The 18,172-nt window shown below is 36.8% G+C and overlaps 1 protein-coding gene across 1 annotated transcript in view; it reads left to right on the top strand.

Moving 5' to 3' along the window:
• The window catches only part of fhod1.L (formin homology 2 domain containing 1 L homeolog), a gene marked incomplete at its 5' end in the record, with an annotated part of 84,675 nt that overhangs the window by 27,051 nt on the left and 39,452 nt on the right, over positions 1–18,172 (top strand). The window contains 7 exon segments of the mRNA NM_001094812.1: positions 5,899–5,963; positions 8,365–8,432; positions 9,172–9,277; positions 10,655–10,749; positions 10,846–10,957; positions 12,041–12,135; positions 13,923–14,066. Coding sequence (NP_001088281.1) covers positions 5,899–5,963; positions 8,365–8,432; positions 9,172–9,277; positions 10,655–10,749; positions 10,846–10,957; positions 12,041–12,135; positions 13,923–14,066 — 685 coding nt within the window.

An 18,172-nucleotide genomic window follows, 5' to 3' on the forward strand; every position in this document is an offset into this window, starting at 1 on the left:
CCATAAATCGCCATTTAAAAAGGGCCACCCCCTGGAATCCAAGGATTCACTATGCACACAAACAAACTATTCATGTTAAGTCACATGTCTTTTGCTTCCACACTTCTTCCTGTTACAGTTAGAGTTGTAGTATTTCTGGTCAGGTGATCTCTGAGGCAGCACACAGACCATCACAAAATGGTGGTTCAAGGCAAGAGATGTAAAAGTACAATAATTACTTAAATATATATACCAGTTTGGTAAGATTCTTTAATATGTCACTTCATTTGATATAAACTGTCTGTTGCTTGAGTATTAATATTGGGGGTATAGTTTTCCTTTAAGGGTTTGTGTCTGGTGCTTCTATTCTTACACATTATTTTCCATTACTGGCTGCTTTGGGCAGTCATACCCCAAATGATGCTTGTGTTTAGGTGCGTGTTAAAATCTTGTTGAATATTCATCTTGCCATATGCACTGAACAGGTTCCCTTCACTAAATTCTATTGGTCTGTAGTTGTTTACAAAGAGACAATTTATTAATACAGATGGTCAATGATCAGATTTCCTTGTGACTGAATTATCCAGTACTTTATGATTTTCTGTCAGTACTTTGCTTTACATTCCATTTTTCCATTTACATATTTTCAGAATTGCGTAATTCTAAGAAGAAGAATTTGGATACAGCGATGACGATGTAAATAAGACTGACTTAATGTTTGTCCTGCTGAAGTGTTCTAACAATTGCAGGATTTGCAATTGCAATTGTCGTTGGCAGTTTCCTTTGTGGAGGGGGGGGGGCGTTTCTGTACTGAGCTGGCAAGTTCTAAATAATTCTTTCCAGTTGGTGGTTATGGCTGGATTATTTCTTTACATAAGCTTGCAAGAAATTTTCCAGCACATAATGTGACTGAATGACATAAGGGGTTACTAGTAATGCCCTTTGCTTTCTAAAACTACAGAGATTTCCTGCCAGTTGGATATATCATGTGTGGTGCTTAAATCTTAAATTACATTTGGTGGCACCATACTATGTCGTTAGAAATGTATCTAAGATGTGTCATTTAAAGGAACAGTTCAGTGTAAAAATAAGAACTAGGTAAATAGATAGCCTGTGCAAAATAAAAACTGTTTCTAATATAGTCAGCCAAAAAAGTAATATATAAAGGCTGGAGTGACTGGATGTCTAAGGGTTGTGACAGACGGGGAGCTTAGTCGCCCTGCGAGAAATCTTCTCTACTGCGGGTGACTTCTCCCCAAAATGCCATCCCGCCACCAAGAATTTGAATCGATTTGGATTTCAGAAGTCACCTGAAGTTACCTAACAAGGCAACTTCGGAAATCCAAAGCTATCCAGCTGGCGATTCATATTATTGCCGGCAGGAAAGCATTTCGGGGAGATTAGACACCCAAAGTAGAGAAGATTTGTCGCTGGGCGACTAATAACTCCTAATCTCCCCGCCTGCCACCACCCCTACCTAACAAAACAGAACCCAACTTCCTGCTTTTCAGCTCTAACACTCTGATCCTGAGCATGCAAGCAAACTAACTGAACAGTTATGTCCCATTTGGTACCCCTTCAGGTGGCTTACTAGTTCACAGGTTAGTAAGATGCAAAGCAGGAAGTAGTGTTCTGATTATTATAATAGACACCCATTCCTCCCAACATTTTGGAAATAAAAAGAGGAACAAAAAAGTTGGCGCACATAGCGTGTCAAATTTTATGACCACACCCATTTTGTGGTCACACCCCCTAATTACCATATTCATTTTACAAAATTTGGCAGGTTATGAAAGTTTGAACATGTTTCTGTGTTTTTTATTCATTTATTTCAGTTTTGCTAATGAAGGTGAATTGCCCTTTAAGATGTGAGTCTAACTTTTCCCAGGGGACCTGTTGTCATGTATTGTTACAATTAGTTATTTGCTTATCTCAAAATTGTTACAAAAGTATTAAATCTGCTGCTGTGGCTGTTTTGGGTTCTCTGCCAAAAGCCAATTAAGTTAGAAACTTTGTTTCTTTTTCTGGCTGTTCAGTACAGAGAAAAAACGGGACTTTCCAGTACAAACCAGGGACTGTGGGTTGAGCTGTCAAAAGAGGGACTGTCCCTCTCAAAACGGGACAGTTGGGAGGTATGGACACCTGTTCACTCCAGCCTTTACAGATGACATTTTTGGCTAACCATATTAGAAGCATTTATTTTACTTTACGCAGTTTTATTTTTACACCAAACAGTTCCTTTAAGGGCTAGTCCACACGAGGAGATTCGGGGAGATTTTGTCGCCTAGCGACTAATCGCCTCATCTTTTGCGCGACTATCCCCCCGAACGGCGTTTTTCCCCATAGGCTACAATGCAAAGTCACCTGCGATTAGTCGCCTGGCGACAAAATCTCCCCGAATCTCCTCGTGTGGCCTTACCCTGAAGGAATGGTTAAAGCATTATGTCCACTGCTGGGTCAGGGCTGGAAACTCTGGCATTGACAAACAGCCTCCAACCAGAAAGGTAAAAGTAAGCTTTTTAAAAGGCAGACTGACTATCACTGCCTGCATGTGTTATAAGCATTTACTGTGCTCTGCTATGGCAAGGGTTTACTGGTGATATTGGGTGATTTGTTCTTCGTCTCAGCACAGCAGTATTGCAACTTTAGTTTTAAAAGGTTTTATATTTTATTTTCATGGTTAAAGTTATTTAGTACTGGAAACAGTAGTGATTACATGGTCTTGGACTTTACTATATAGCTTTTTTTTTTTTGATTGTTTGGGTTGTGAGTCATCTTTCTGCCATTAGTGATATTCTTAGAAGACTTGAGTCACTGTGGGAAGCCACTGTCCTTGGAGACCAAGCCAAGAACTCTTGTGCTATGGATAGAAATATGAGAACAGCTTCCTATAATGTACATAGAGGTACAACAGTTCTCAAAAGTCTTGTGCATTGGGGACTGAAAACACACGTTGATCTATGCAAACGCTAGAAAAAATATTTGCCCATGACTGGGACAGAAAATGTGTTGATACAATCATATCTTTATAGCAGGGACAATCCTCTATATTTTGTCAGACCCTTTTCTATGCCAGTATAGGTATTCTACTTTATTAAACACAGTTCTACAAGAAAATCTAAGGTTGTAGTGGACGATTACATTCTTAAAGCATGATTCTGCTTTCTCAAGTATTCTGTTATTTAATGATTAACCAGCAGCTGTAGCACAGTTTTTCTGAACACACCACAAAATCATTGCTTGTGAGCCAACAGGCCGGATTTATGGCAAGGCCACAAAGCCCAGGCCTAGGGCGGCAAGTTATTAGGGGCGGCATGCCTCCCAGCTGCTTGCTGAGGAGCACTGGGGACGCGCAGCACCCAAATGCTCTGGTGCGCCTGGGCTCGCTAGAGCAGTGCAGGCGGCGGGCCTGTGCGACCTATTAAATCTATGTTTACCCGTGGGTCGGGCCAGCTCCTGCACAAAATCTTCGAGTCTCGTGCGGGTCCGTGTTGAGCTCTTCTCCTGCTCTCCCCACCCGTGACCTAGCAGTTCCAGCTTTGGTGCCAGAGTTTATAGACTTGATTTATTTTAGTAAAAGCTATGTTTGTAGCTATAAAACGTTTTCGTGAAGATACAAAAATTGTCCAGATATCTATTGGGCAAGCTGGAAAACCTGTCTCACAAGGCCAAGGATCCACTCACTCTCCTCCAGAAGAAAAGCAATTTTGTTTTTTGAAATTGAAAATGAACATTTCGCCTTGACCACTGATAAATCTCCTCTCATGTGTAATGGATGGGATGGGAGCAAAAATGCAGGAAGGAAACTTTTTGTAAGTATGCATGCATATAAACACACTCAATGCCCAAAGGAAAAGCGTACTAGTCAGCCCAAATGTTAAACCTAACCCACTGTCTAAGTCATTTTGGCACCTTGTAATAGTCATCATTCTAAAATCTATTGGTGAGCCTGAGGAATTTTTTATTCTACATTTCATTTAGTTTATGTTGAAGCCAGACTCCCCACTGTGTTGCAGATTGAGCATTATACATGCTTTAGAAGAATGTATTGGTTTGGAACAACTGAGCTCTTTACCACTAAGTAATACAGCTCTGACATCTGTCTTATATTGCTTAATCCTTTTTCCTGTTGGACTATAACCACTATAAGATCATCAACCTTCCCTTCTAGTTGTTGGTTTGTAACATAGCAACTAGAAAACAAAATAGCCCTATAGAGACATTCACAGTTGGAAAATCCATGTATAGCAGAGAGACGGTGCAGTAAAGATATGAATCTAGAGCTTGCACCCTGTTGAATTTACAGTATAATATTTTTAGTTTATGCCATGACTGCTATCATGGTGCTGCGGTCAATGCAGTGATAAGGAAATGTATGTCATACATGTTCATTTCATAACAATGTTTTTAACAAATGCTTCCCTTTTTAGCAATTGTGTGCATAATTTATATAGCAAGGGCAGACTTGTATGGTTTTGTTGTGTGATGCTTTGATGTTTGATATTTGTTTTGCATTTGATGCTCATTGTAGCTATAATGCCATTTATTTATTCTAATGTCATTGGGCGACATATCGGCGTCTTTGGTAGTGCAGATTAAAGGCCAGTCTGCTCCCTTCTGCCCTGTGTTGTGTGCACACTGACAGTCACAGCATCTGCCAGTCTGTGTGCACACGGGGTCGACTTCAAGATGGAAACCCTCAATATACATTTTTGTGGCAAAATCTGCCTGTGTGTCTAGAAAGAGCATACAATGCAGAAAAAGCAAACTTGAAAGCTCCAAAAAATAAACCCATGCAAGTCTGCCTTGCTAAATTCTGCACACCAATACTTAAAAGGGGCAGTTCACCTTTAAATATACTTTTAGTATGATGTAAACAGTGATATTCTGAGACGATTGGCAAATGGTCTCCATTTTTTATTTTTTGTGATTTTTTAGCACACCAATTTAGAATTTCTACAGTTCCCTGGCAACCAGGCAGTGTTTTTTTGGCTGCTGGGGTCATGGACCCTTGTTCGAAAGCTGAAAAGAGGCAGAAGAGAGAGGCAAATAATTTAAAAACTATAAAAATATAATTAAGTTCAGTTGCAAAGTTGATGGAAATGTGGCATTCTTTAACATACTAAAATTTAACCACCCCTTTAAAATGGAAAAACTGTGTTATAAAATTAGCATGTCATTTCCTTGTCTCCATCACAGTAGTAGTTATTCCATAAACTAAACAAGCTGTACTGTAAAGATAACCCACTGATCTGAAGCCCTTGTCAGTTGCTTTCCCAAACTGGGTTCTCGTACAAACACGTGACTCTTGTCACCCTGCTTCAGTTTCTGTGATGTATCTAAGGAGCAGACCATAAGACTCATTTAAAATCACTATTCACAAGATGGCACAGAATTGCTCCCATTAGGTATAATGCACTTTATTGTGGTCCTCTATTCTATCGCTATTCATTCCCCAGCTGAATAAGGTGTAAGGTGCAGTGCACTCTCACACACACAGGGCTCCTGTCGTTACCTGCCGTAACCAAGTTGTACATAGAGCGTTGTAGGAGCAGGATATATTGCCTCCCAACAATTGAAAAATAGAAAGAGGGACAAAAAGATCTTTAAGTGGTCTGTGCTTTGGGCTGATGAGTAAAAGTTTTCAATGTTTACATTTTGAGTTGATCGTTCTTGACAGCATACCTTTATGACCAGTGACACCCAGTTGCAGTTGTATGAGATAACATACACAGGATTGGGATGAGGCAAGTGTAATAATGGATATAATGACTGGGCCCCATGAACTGATGACACATTTTGCTTGTAAAGAGAATATGAACAAGTTAGCTGATTCTAGTTACTGTGCACAATAAATATGTGATCTAATAAGGCACCTAGTTTATACTGGAAACTTACAAATGCCATTATTTTTTCTAGCAAAGGAAGACGACCTACACTTATTCTCCGCACACAGTTGTCAGTGAGAGTCCACTCTATTCTCGGTAAGTGTTCAACAGTGGGGAGTTGAAATCCTCCACCTCTGTGACTACTGTAAAAAAAAAAATCCCATTCCAGCACCCTAAATTTAGAAAGCATGACTTATAACAATGAAGTTGACCTCTCAATCAAGTCAGTTATGTACTTACATTGCAGATGACAAGCACAGCTCGCTCATTTCCATAGATAATACCACGCACTCAAACTTTCATTCTAACATCACTTCAATGCAAAGTCCTGATAAATTATTGGCAACTAACATAGCCATAGTTGTTGTAACTCCTGTCATAGGTGCCCAATTGATCACCCATCTCAGGTAATGCGGGTTGTTCATCTTGACAGGCTGCAGAGTCTACTAGAAAATCATATAAACATTTAATAAACCCAATAGGCTGGTTCTGCTTCTAGTAATGAATATTTATATCGTTGGATCATTTACAAGCTACTGTTTTATTATTACAGAAAAAAGGAAATTTCGAAATATTTGTATTATTTGTATAAAATAGAGTCTATGGGAGGCAGCCTTTCCGTAATTTGGAGCTTTTTGGATAACAGGTTTCTGGATAATGGATCCCATACCTGTACTACATATTTTAAAACTATTGCGGTTTGGTGTTTCTGTGGTGCCCTATTGTTTTACCAACATGGCACCACAGGATATTTTGTGAGAAAATAAGTGGCACAACCACAGGAACACTAAAATATAGCCCCCTGTTTAAACATGTATCTGACAAACACTTTTGCTGCAATGTTTTATAAATATATCAGTACATGTAATTTCTTTGGTTAAGCTCTTAAATTCTTTCTCTTATTCCCAGTGACACTAATTTATTGTTGCATTGGTAACAGAATATATTATATGCCAGGGCTGTCCAATGACTTTATATGGCCTCACCGCTTGGCCTAGGTCTCAAGGGACTTCATTCTGTGATATCATCACTTGTTTTTCACATTTAGAGATTTTTAGCCTGCAGTCCTTCAGTTGTTCTACAACTGTGAAATCTAGCATGCCATGACTGAATTTGGCTTCTACCGAATACTTCTAAGTAGTTCAGCAGCTGGAGAAACAGCGAAATGCATGAAATTAAATTGGTGTATTTCATTAGTGACATTAGACATGATATTTATCAAAGTTTTGACTCTGGTTATCATTAGAGGTGTTGCTAAGCAACCTGCTGTAAGCTCGATGGCCCTGCTATATCCATATATAGATGTGTGTGTGTGTTATTTTAACTAAAACATCTATCTTAAAGCATTCACATGAGGTAAAGAAATCTTAAAAAATGTATACCATGTTCCAGGTAGTGATGATAATACAGAAAAGATAATACAAACCAAGGAGTGGATTAATAAACAGTGATAATCATAACCTAACTTGCAAAAACAATAAATGAAAAAACAGTAACTTGCAGAAACATGACCAAACTTGATCTCGATTGTTCTATCCAGCTGTTGGATAGTAAGCATGTATGGGTTTATATTTACTCTAAGTCCAGGGTGAATATTATTGTTATACTTTCATGAAGGATCCCCAAATGTACAGACTACATATACATAATACATGTTTATACTGACTTTAGAGACAAACCGGGAAAAAGAGGGTGGATCTAAATTTTCCAACACATTACCTATTGTCTTCTTTTAGCAAATTCAAATACGAGAGGCTATAGTATACTGCTGCTCAATCAGATTGTTGTTATCCATATTTAATAAATAAAAAATATTTATTTATTTTAATAAATAAAGACCAAAGAACTCAATACTGATATAGTCTTTAAAATTTGCTGTTTTAGGAAGTGATCACCAAATGGGCCAACATACTTATACATTTTAATCCAGTGTAAATTATAACTTAAATATATTATTATAATAATCACTTGTTTTGACTTCAGGGCAATCCAATAATAAACAGGGACAAACTGATTCATTATTTTTTTGTTTCAACCAAAATAACACATTTCCCCCAAAAAATACCAAACCCTAATATGGATATAAAGTTTTGAGAAAATAATTAGCATCATATGAAAGATATTATAAGCTTCAGTATTGCAGCACTTTATAGTCACATAGCTTTTTGGTTGGATTACGTTAAGATATATTAAAGGATTTGCACTAATGTCAATCCTGCAAAAATGCTGAGATTCAACTAAATCCCAAACCAAATACTAGATTAATTGCCTTACTAATATAACATATTATCATTTTAAAGCAGAATCAATATAAATCATATGAGCTTAAACCTGTCTATAAATGCGGAAATTAATATTTAAGAAAACCAGGTACTAATTAAAAGGTTCATGCATATCATCAAGAACTTACATAGCACATGGTGTATCTTTTCCAAATGAATGATTATGCTGAAACTGAACATTTTAAAAGCTAAAGCCTTCTTACTTTTCTCTTCAGAAAAATTATACAATTCCAATGGGCCTGAATTGAGAAGGTCTCTCTTCTCTCTCAAGCAGCTTTTTCAGGTGAGGATAAGGATAGTTTCATTATTTTTCCTTACTATGTATGTGTGCATTAAATGTGTTTCCAGCTAAGAATTTGCAAAGTTAAAGGGGACCCGTCGCCACAAAAAATTATTCAAAATCCTATTTTATCACATTAATCAAGCAAAATGAACTTTAATTACATTATATAAATTATTTGAATCTTGCTTCCTTCAGTCTGGGAATTAATAAATATAGCAAGCAGGCAGGCGCCATTTTATGCACACTGTTATTAAGGCAAGCCTTGCATCATCTCAGATGGGGGACCCAATGTCCATCCCCATGCCCTTCCTTCACAAATAAATGATGAAGAGAACGGGGGGATATGTGGGGAGAGCAGTGATATCTAGGAAGTGCTGAATGGAAAGTGAAAGTAATTGTCTGCCCCTCCTCTATGCCCAGGGCATCGAGGAGTGGCAGACAATATTTGATTGACAGCTGAGATTTTTAAATGAGCTTACAACAGCTATGAATGCTTTTATAAAAAATAGTAATTGGATTTCATGTTTAATTTGAAAAGGATTTTTGTGTCTGGGTGACAGGTCCACTTTAAACTGCTGTACTGTATTGGAAACACAATATCTAAACAGTTTCATATCTCACAAACATCATAATGTGATATATATTTATATATGTTAAATAGAAATCAGTGAAAAATGTATGCTAACCGATCGTGCTGCTTGTCTGTGACTCTTGTTTCATATCTCCCTGACTTCTACAGGAGGACAAGGATCTTGTTCCTGAGTTTGTCAACTCTGAGGGTTTAACATGTCTAATCAAAGTGGGAGCAGAAGCTGATCAAAACTATCAGAACTACATCCTTCGAGGTTTATCATTTACCATGCAATATTTCTTTGACAACCTCTGATAATGCTTTGTTATGTACAATTTAGGGCACTGATCAGTTTTCAGCTTTCTGCTATAAGGTTACTGGACTTGGAGTTGGGAAATGCCACCTGCAACACACATAAGTTCTGTATTAGCTGAGGCTACCTCATCTAGGAGCAGTACAGTTAAAGCCATAGTATATCCAAGCAGGCAGGCCTTATTTCTCATGGTATTTAAATGTTGCAAGAAAATCTTCTGTCCAGCGTTTGTCCTAGCCTAAGCAAATGTTAGAAAAGATAGAAAAAGTGAGCGCTTGGCATCTTACTAGCAGTTCAAAAGTGTTGCAGAGAAGTTGCTTTGGTTTTTTTGTAAAGGGTTTTTGCTTTGTGATCCCTGATGTGACAGTGCCCATCAAATCCCACACTGAATTTGGACAAAATTCGTCAGGATTTCAGCAAATCCATAGCGGCTACTTGTACCAAATCAAACCCTTACTTGTCGTATAACTTTTTCAACCACCTGACCGAAGGAGATAACATTTTGATGTTTTCAATTATTTTTAAACGTATCTCTAATTTAAATAGGGTGTTTGGTTCAGTATTCATATCTCTGGTGGAGGCTTCACTGTTCAGTCAAAAAATAAAAATGAAGGATTTCATTCCTACGATATAATTCTGTTGATTCTGTAAATCATGCAAAATATTTTAGAAATATTTGTACCTATTTTATTTAAACATTGGCCAATTAGTTGATATAAATTACTTTTTTGTGTTTTTCTTCCTGACAAGAGCCCTAAAGCTAATTATGAGACAAAGGTAGAAGCTTCCCCTGTCATCAAAAGGTATTGTGTTAGAGAGGAAGGAATGAATCTGTGTCTAAAAGTCCTCCATTGTTTCCAGATCCTGCAGTGGGATGATGAAGGGACACTTTATGAGAACAGGCTTCAGGCCAGCAAGTTTTTTATTTTTTTTTTCTGACTATTTCATGCTGGAAAATTAATAAGCAAACAGCATATAAAATGGTCTAAATGTTAATTTTTTCCCCACCAGTGAAGAGTATAAAAGTTCAGTTACTAACCCAAAAACTGTGATTTTGTAAACAACTGGAAAATGGTCATTAATTGGAAAAGCCATAGCTGGGCTCATTTACAAATGCTGTTTGCCATGGGTTACTGCCCTGGTCAAAATTCCCCCAGTGTTGGCAAATGAGTCACTGTCGCTTGTCACTGTTCACGCATTTTAGCCAGAATATGCACATGAGCATTCTCTGGATAAAAAAAAACCCTCTTGTGTGCAGGAACAATTGTTGATAACACTCTGGCTTGAGCATGTAAAGACTGTTACCTCTGCTAAAGCTCCGATTTTGTTTTCCTACAGCCTTGAGCCAGATAATGCTGTTTGTCGATGGCATGAATGGTTTGATCAATCACAACGAGACAATTCAGTGGCTCTACACTCTCGGTGGCAGTCCAGTGAGTTTCCCTCTGTAATTTCTTAATCATAAATTATATATTTCATTATGAATTTATCAGTCATTATAAAATAAATTACTCCAATTTTTTTTACAGTACCGACTGGTGGTAAAGACTGCTTTAAAGCTCCTGATTGTCTTTGTTGAATATACAGAGTCGAACGCTCCTCTTTTTATTAAAGCGGTAAACCATGTAGATAACATTCGGGGTAAGTACTAGTTTACATTTTACAATTTGCAACCAGATTTTTCTCCGAACCAGTTAATAAACACAAAAATATGTGAGCAAAGCTTATTGTGCATGAGCATTCTGTACATACAATGAGTGCTTCTATGTATATAAATGCTTATTTTATACAATTACTGACGTGATATATGAGAGTAGTAACAGCTGCTCTGGTAAGCTTTGCTGTATTTTTACCCTAGTCCTCATACCAAACAAAATATTTGTTCTCTATCACTGAACAGCATGTTTATCGCCTGTACAGAGAGTTAGTGATACACAAAATAAAATGGTGACAAAAAATCCTTTAGAATGTAAAGCATGTAAATGTAAAGGTGTTTTCACCTTATCCAAATGCCTTTGACATGTATCATCACAAGCACAGTTTATCAGTAAAGTCTGTGTTACATGATAAGTGAGTTGCACTATTGCAAGTAGAATCACTTTGGTCAAATTATAAATACAGGTACTTCTTACGCATTTGATTTGTATGGTTTTCAATTTTTGTCCTTAACACTGCTTTGGCAATATTATTGAGCATTAGTAAAGAATTTCCTAAAAAAAATAAATAAATAAAAAAATAAATAAAGCATAATCCTTTTGTAACCACATATTTTAAAATGCTTCGGGCCCAGCTATAATGTCCAAAATGACAAATTATCTTTCTAAATATGTATAATGCCTTTTAAAGTGTCTTATAAATGTATCATATCCCAATAACACACTTTCACCAGTGAAATTCGTTGAACCATTTGGGAGATTAAATGTTTTGAAACAAATGGTTAAATAAAACCTGTGAATTGGGTTTGAATTAGTTATTAAAATATATGTTTTAAATGTTGCTTTTTTAATATTATGGGTTTCTAATTTTTAGGAGACAATTTAATCAAAGTTAAAACCTGTGAAAATGAGTACAGATAACTACTGCATAGGCTGTGCGCTCTCTCTTGTGAATAAATTGTGCTTTTTTAATGTATATCCGATGTTTCGGCCCCTGTTAGGGCTTTTTTTCAAGAATGCATGCTTTATATGTGTGTTTAAGTGAAAATCATCATTTTTTTCTGTTCAGGCTGCAATCCATGGTCAAATTTAATAGATATCCTGGAAGAAAAGAACGGAGCTGACTCAGAACTGCTAGTTTTCACAATGACACTCATTAACAAGGTAAGTAAGCAAGCACATATTATATCCAGTTATGAGCATGAGGTTTTTGTTCACAGTGACATTAAAGAAGAGAAATGTACATGTGATATGGCAAACATCCTAGGAAAATGGCACATTAAGGGGCAGATTTATAAAAATATGATTTTAGAGCTGAATAAATAAAAATTCATCCACGTCCTATTCATTCCTATTCATTCCTATGGGATTTTTAGAAGCGTATTTATCAAATAGTGAGTTCTAACTTTAACCCATTGATAAATACAATTCTAAAAATCCCATAGGAATGAATGAACCAAAAAACTCGAACATTATGAAGGCTACAAACATCTTCAAATGGTTCTCAGCCATTTACTTCTACATGACCTCAACAGGTTTTAGCTGGCGTATTTTTGTATTCAAGCTATTTCCAGCTTCGGGATATAATACATTTTGAAAAATTCAAGTTTTTTTTTGGAAAAAAAATGAAAATTTTTAGATTTTTTATTTAACCGGAAAATATGAGTAAAATGCCCTTGAAAACTTAAATTTTCCAGGTAAAAATAAACTCGTCGTTTATTCTTCCAGAAATCAGCTTATATTTGACTGGTCTATATTTGATTAATTTAAAAATACATTTTATCAGTATGGACAGCTGGTGCCAAAACTATAACTCATATCAATACCATGCATGTGTTTGCCCATTCATGTTGTATAAGTGTGACCTGTTGGTCAGATATAATGTTAAATCAGCCAGTGTATGGCCGTCTTAACAATTTATTTAATGATGGTGTGTGGAGCTCCCTAATTACACAGGGTGACTGCAAATATATTTGTACATTAGCCACATAAGAAGGAAGGAAGCAAACACATGTGGAAACTTTTGTTTTTTTAAAACATTTAACTGCTTCTGGCATGGAGACAGGCAGCTAATTTTATACAGACCTGTTTAGTGTTGTGAACTTTACCTGGCATGACATAAAATCTAAAGCACATAGAAAAGAAAGATCAAGGTTACAGAGAATATCATGCTACATTAGAAATGAAAATGAGCATGTCTGCATAAATTATTCTGATGTAGACCTACACGAACTTCAAAACATCTTGCAGTGATTACACTGACCAGATGTTCTTCCAAACACTTGTTACAACAGAGATGAACGGACCTCCTTGTGTGCCTTTTGGCCTATCTGATGTTCAAATTGGTGTGGAAGGAGAGACCTTTAAATATATTACTTTTCTTTCATTGTGTCTCCATGGCTACAGCCCTGTGACAACCTCAATTATCAATAATGCAATCGACTGTCTCCGTGATTATATAAATATTTGGGAAATAATTTTAGCTCAAGACACTTGTCACCTGATATATTACTGACGCAGATATAAAAAGACTTGGCAGCTGCTTAGTTATGTTGGCATTCACAATAATAAAACTCTTACCAATAGATAATATTAACACTGAAAAATGAGCTGGTAAGTTGTACAACAGAACTTGAACAAATTAATTTTAGCTTACTTGTAGGGCTCTCTTTCTAACACTCCAAGAGTGATAAAAACAGCTAAGTTATTAAACGGACTGATAGACACTTAAACAAAACTTTGTGAACAACAGTTAATTGACAAACAAAAGTGTACAGCCTTACTATTTTTTGGTTTTAGGAGAGGCCTTGTTCTGGGCATTAGGAAGTTTTGGTTGGTTTCTGTTGCTGTTTTGTTGGGCACCTGCTATTTTGTATTGCTATTGTCCTTTAGTCACCTCTAACTGATTATATTCTTCTAAATTTGCATGACTATTGTTTGGCTTTTTGTAGACTCTTTCAGCACTTCCTGACCAGGACTCGTTTTATGATGTTACTGACTGTCTGGAGCAGCAGGGAATGGAAAAGATCATTCAGCGTCACATGAACAATAAAGCAACTGACCCAGACCTGAAACAGAAACTTGTACTGTATGAGGTAACTTCTTTCTCAAAAACCCTTAATGTTTCCCATTGCACATTTGTAGTTTGGGCAGATTTTTAATCTTTAAATGTTCCCATACTGTCTGGGCAAATATTATAAACTGTGCTGTCTGTTGTGTGGGAAATAATTTAAACAAAAAAGATGCCTATAGAAAGTTTAGACCCTCTTCTGAGATGTTAATCTATTCTTCTGCCCTATACTACGAATGGAGAGGATCAAATCTATATCATAGTCAAAACTCGGGATGCACTAAATCCACTGTTTTGGATTTGTTTGAATACCGAACTGAATCCAACCCCTAATTTGCATATGCAAATGAGGACAGGGACAGAAACAAAATCACTTACTAGTTTTGTGAAGAAAAGTCACATGATTTTTAAGGATTCAGTTTGGCTAGGCACAAGGATTTGGCCGCATTTTGCTGAATACCGAACCGAATCTTGGATACGGGGCAACCCTATTCAAACCAGAATCTAACTGGGCATTGACTAATTGGGCGGAAAACAATATGGCATCTTTTTTTTTTTTGCCTTTATGTGCTCTTAATAAAGCAATTTGGTTTGCTTGGGAGTGATTATGGGAGGATGATGTCACACTTACAGACATTGAGTATTTTTGTATGTAACTCTAGCAAAAATTATTAGCAAAGCATTGACTTAATAAGCAGGGAATGAAAATGTGTTGCCTTCAATAATGAGCTGAACCTACAGAATTTTACATTTTTTTTTTTTTTTTTGCACAGCAGTAAACAGCCATATAGAGCTACATTGACTGCTAGGAAACAAAAATATTTTGTGTGTGTGTTTAAGCCTTAAGTAAGGTTATTGTATGAGTCATATATAGAGAAGCCCTGTACAGTTATGACATATGAGGTACATTTTTTCCTGTCTGTTCTTTATTTTTTTTTTTGAAGGTTTTATTTTGCATTTAAGTGAACATACAACGTACAACAAGGTTTATCCCATGGGCTAGAAGAAAGGAAAGAAAGTAAGATAGAAAGGGGGAAAGAAAGAAGTGAGCCAGGGGACATTCGTTAGCTTTAAATATTCCATGTATTTATCCATTACAGTGGTCATACATAAATTTTGTTACCGCGGGACATTAACCTCCAGCCATGTACCCCAGATGCCTTCAAATTTGTCTGGGCACCTGTGGGCCTGATATACAAGCTTCTGCTTGGGCAAGGAGTCATTGATGAGTTTTTTCCAAAAGTTCAATGCAGGTTGTTCAATGGATTTCAAGTGTAGCAGTATTGCTTTCTTTACATCATAAAACAGTTGCAAGTAACATAGTCTAGTTGAAGGGCTCAACTGTAATGTTCCCACAATACCCAAAAGACACAGACTGGGTGACAATATATTAGGAAGTGCTAGGGATGTTTCAGCGTAGTCAAGTATCTCCCTCCAGAATCCCTGTATTTTCGGGCAGTCCCAGAACACATGAATAAATGTGCCCACCGTCCCTCAACACTTGGGACACTGGTCCGAGACTCCTGTGTATATCCTGGCCAGTCTTTGAGGAGTGAGGTAAACTCTATTAAGGAATTTATTCTGTATGTATATATCCCTGCTAGAGATAGTTGGGGTATTAAGGTTAGGGCATCCTTCCACATCTCTTCCTCTAGATTTGGGATATCCTCATTCCAGTGTTGTTTAACCCTATCTAACTGGGATGGTATTAGCCTGCATCAGTATTACGTACATGTAGGTTACTGTTTTTGTTAGATGTGTCGGCAGAGGTATAGCTCCAGAGTAGTCTCGTTAACCACTAGTGGCCTCTGGGTGAATTGAGCTTGAAAGGCATGACTCAACTGTAGGTATCTGAACAGCATATTTGCTGGAAGTTGGAATTCACTTGATGTCTAACATAATAGCTGGAACACTACTTCCTGCTTTGGGACATAAATGTTCAGTGAGTTTGCAATTAGCATGCAGCTCAGATTCAAAAGCAAACCATTATGACCCAAATGGCTCCCACATAAGTCACTGATTGGTTACTGACTGGTAACCAATAAGAGAGCTGCGAAGCAGGAAGTAGTGTTCTGGCTACTATGTTAGACATCCAGTCACTCCAGTCTTTATAGATTACTTTTTTTGGATAAATAACTATATTGACAACATTTTCTATTAGTCTATCTATATTCTCAGTTTTTATTTTTAGACTGAACAATCCCTTTAATGCAGCCAATATGCCCTTTACCCAACAGGTTTATATTTTGGATACAAATCTAGTTTTTGGGCAATGGTGAAGGGGGGTGGGTTAAATGAAAGGGTTATTATAAATGTGTTGCATGAGATGTATCCAAGTGGATGAAAACTCTGAACTGTATGTGAACCATTACAAAAATGAAATGTTAATATGTTGCCTGGGATTTTTTTTCTAAAAATGGTGAACTTGCCTTAATTAAAAATGTTGAGCCATTAAAGAGTTATTTGTAATGTTGCCTGCAATCCCTTACCCCTGAATAACTTCAGCATTCCTATCACAGGAGTGTTGGGTAAGCACCAGGGTTTCAGATTTTCAGATTAACAGGTCATGGTATATTATAACAGGCATTCACATGACATAATGCTTGCGAAAGTGAGCATTTGCCTTTGTATTTGGCACTGCAGATTTTTTTTTACAAAAAAGTAGCTTTTGGAATTCCAACATATAATTCAGTCTACCTTTACCAGTGCTTGTTATAGGTTGCTCAGATCTGTAGGTTAGAAATACGTAATCAGTTGATCTACAACTCCCAGCATTATTAGAGTGTAAAATACACACTTGTACGAAATTTTAAGTCTATCAGAAGTCATACAGGAGTTCTGCAAACATATAAATAAAGACCTTGCATGTGTGAACAGGTGCCCCAGTAGCACCTTTCTTTCCATGCACATTTCCCAGCACCTTCACTGACAACCCCCTGTTCTAGGCCTCCAATCTCTCCACACTATTATTTATAATTTATACACTGCACATTCTAGCATTAGAATATGATGTATATAAAGATATTAACAAGGTGCTGCATTGTTAAATTTTAGGTTATATAATATGTGATTCATCAAACACTTAAATACCTTTAGCTGAAAAAAATGTTTGAGGCATGTAACGGTATTCCCTTTACACTGTGGGGAATAAATATTGATTTAGTAAGAGACTTAATTTACATACTTGGCATAGCTCTAATGTCCCATTGGAACTGTGTTTTGATCCTAACATATGGCTCCTTTGGCTTAAAGTGAAACCTGCAGTTTGTTCCCTGGCTCACATAACGATTCATCCGTAAACTTCTCTGTCTTGTTTATTTAAGGCTTGTGACGCATTTAGATATGATACAATGAAGATGAAATGTCTCTTACACAGCTTAATGTTAAATTTTCCTCTGCATGTGATACTAAGTAAAGCACAGTAGGATAGAAGTGGTACATTTACATGCAGTCTTAAGTTTTCAGTATTAAAGGTATACGTGTAATAAACCTGTGAGAAACATGACTTGAATAAATAAGGTTTGTTTTTCAAGAGCTTTTAATTAAAGGGGCTGTTCAGCTTTAGATTAACTTGTAGTATTATGTAGACAGTGATATGCTCTTTTTAATTGGTTTTCATATTTTATTTGTGGCTTCTGAGTTTTTTAGCTTTTTATTCAACAGCTCTCCAGTTTGCAATTTCTGCAATCTAGTTACTAGGATCCAAATTACCCTGGCAGCCATGCATTTATTCGAATACGAAACTGGAATATGAATAAGATAGCACCTGAATAGAAAGATGAGTAATACAAAGTAGCAATAACAATGTTGCATTCTTAAGCTGGCCATAGATGTTGAGATTTTTAAAAGATCCGATCCTCATCGTGAGACCACGATTTTCTCAGAACGATAGTATGATCGTACGAATTGGCCATCAACTAAAAAGTAAATCGTAAAATGTACGATCGTTCGAATCCCACTAACCGCACAATAATTTCGAAGGATTGTTCGGACTTCCCTAAAATCGGTCATATGGCAAGAAGAATCGTCGCATCTATGGGGAGCTTTACAGAGCATTTGTTTGTAAATGGGGTCAGTTACCCCCATTTGACAACTGGAAAGAGTCAGAAGAAGAAGGCAAATAATTCAAAA

This window comes from Xenopus laevis, chromosome 4L (assembly GCF_017654675.1).
Source record: "Xenopus laevis strain J_2021 chromosome 4L, Xenopus_laevis_v10.1, whole genome shotgun sequence".
NCBI lineage: Eukaryota > Metazoa > Chordata > Amphibia > Anura > Pipidae > Xenopus > Xenopus laevis.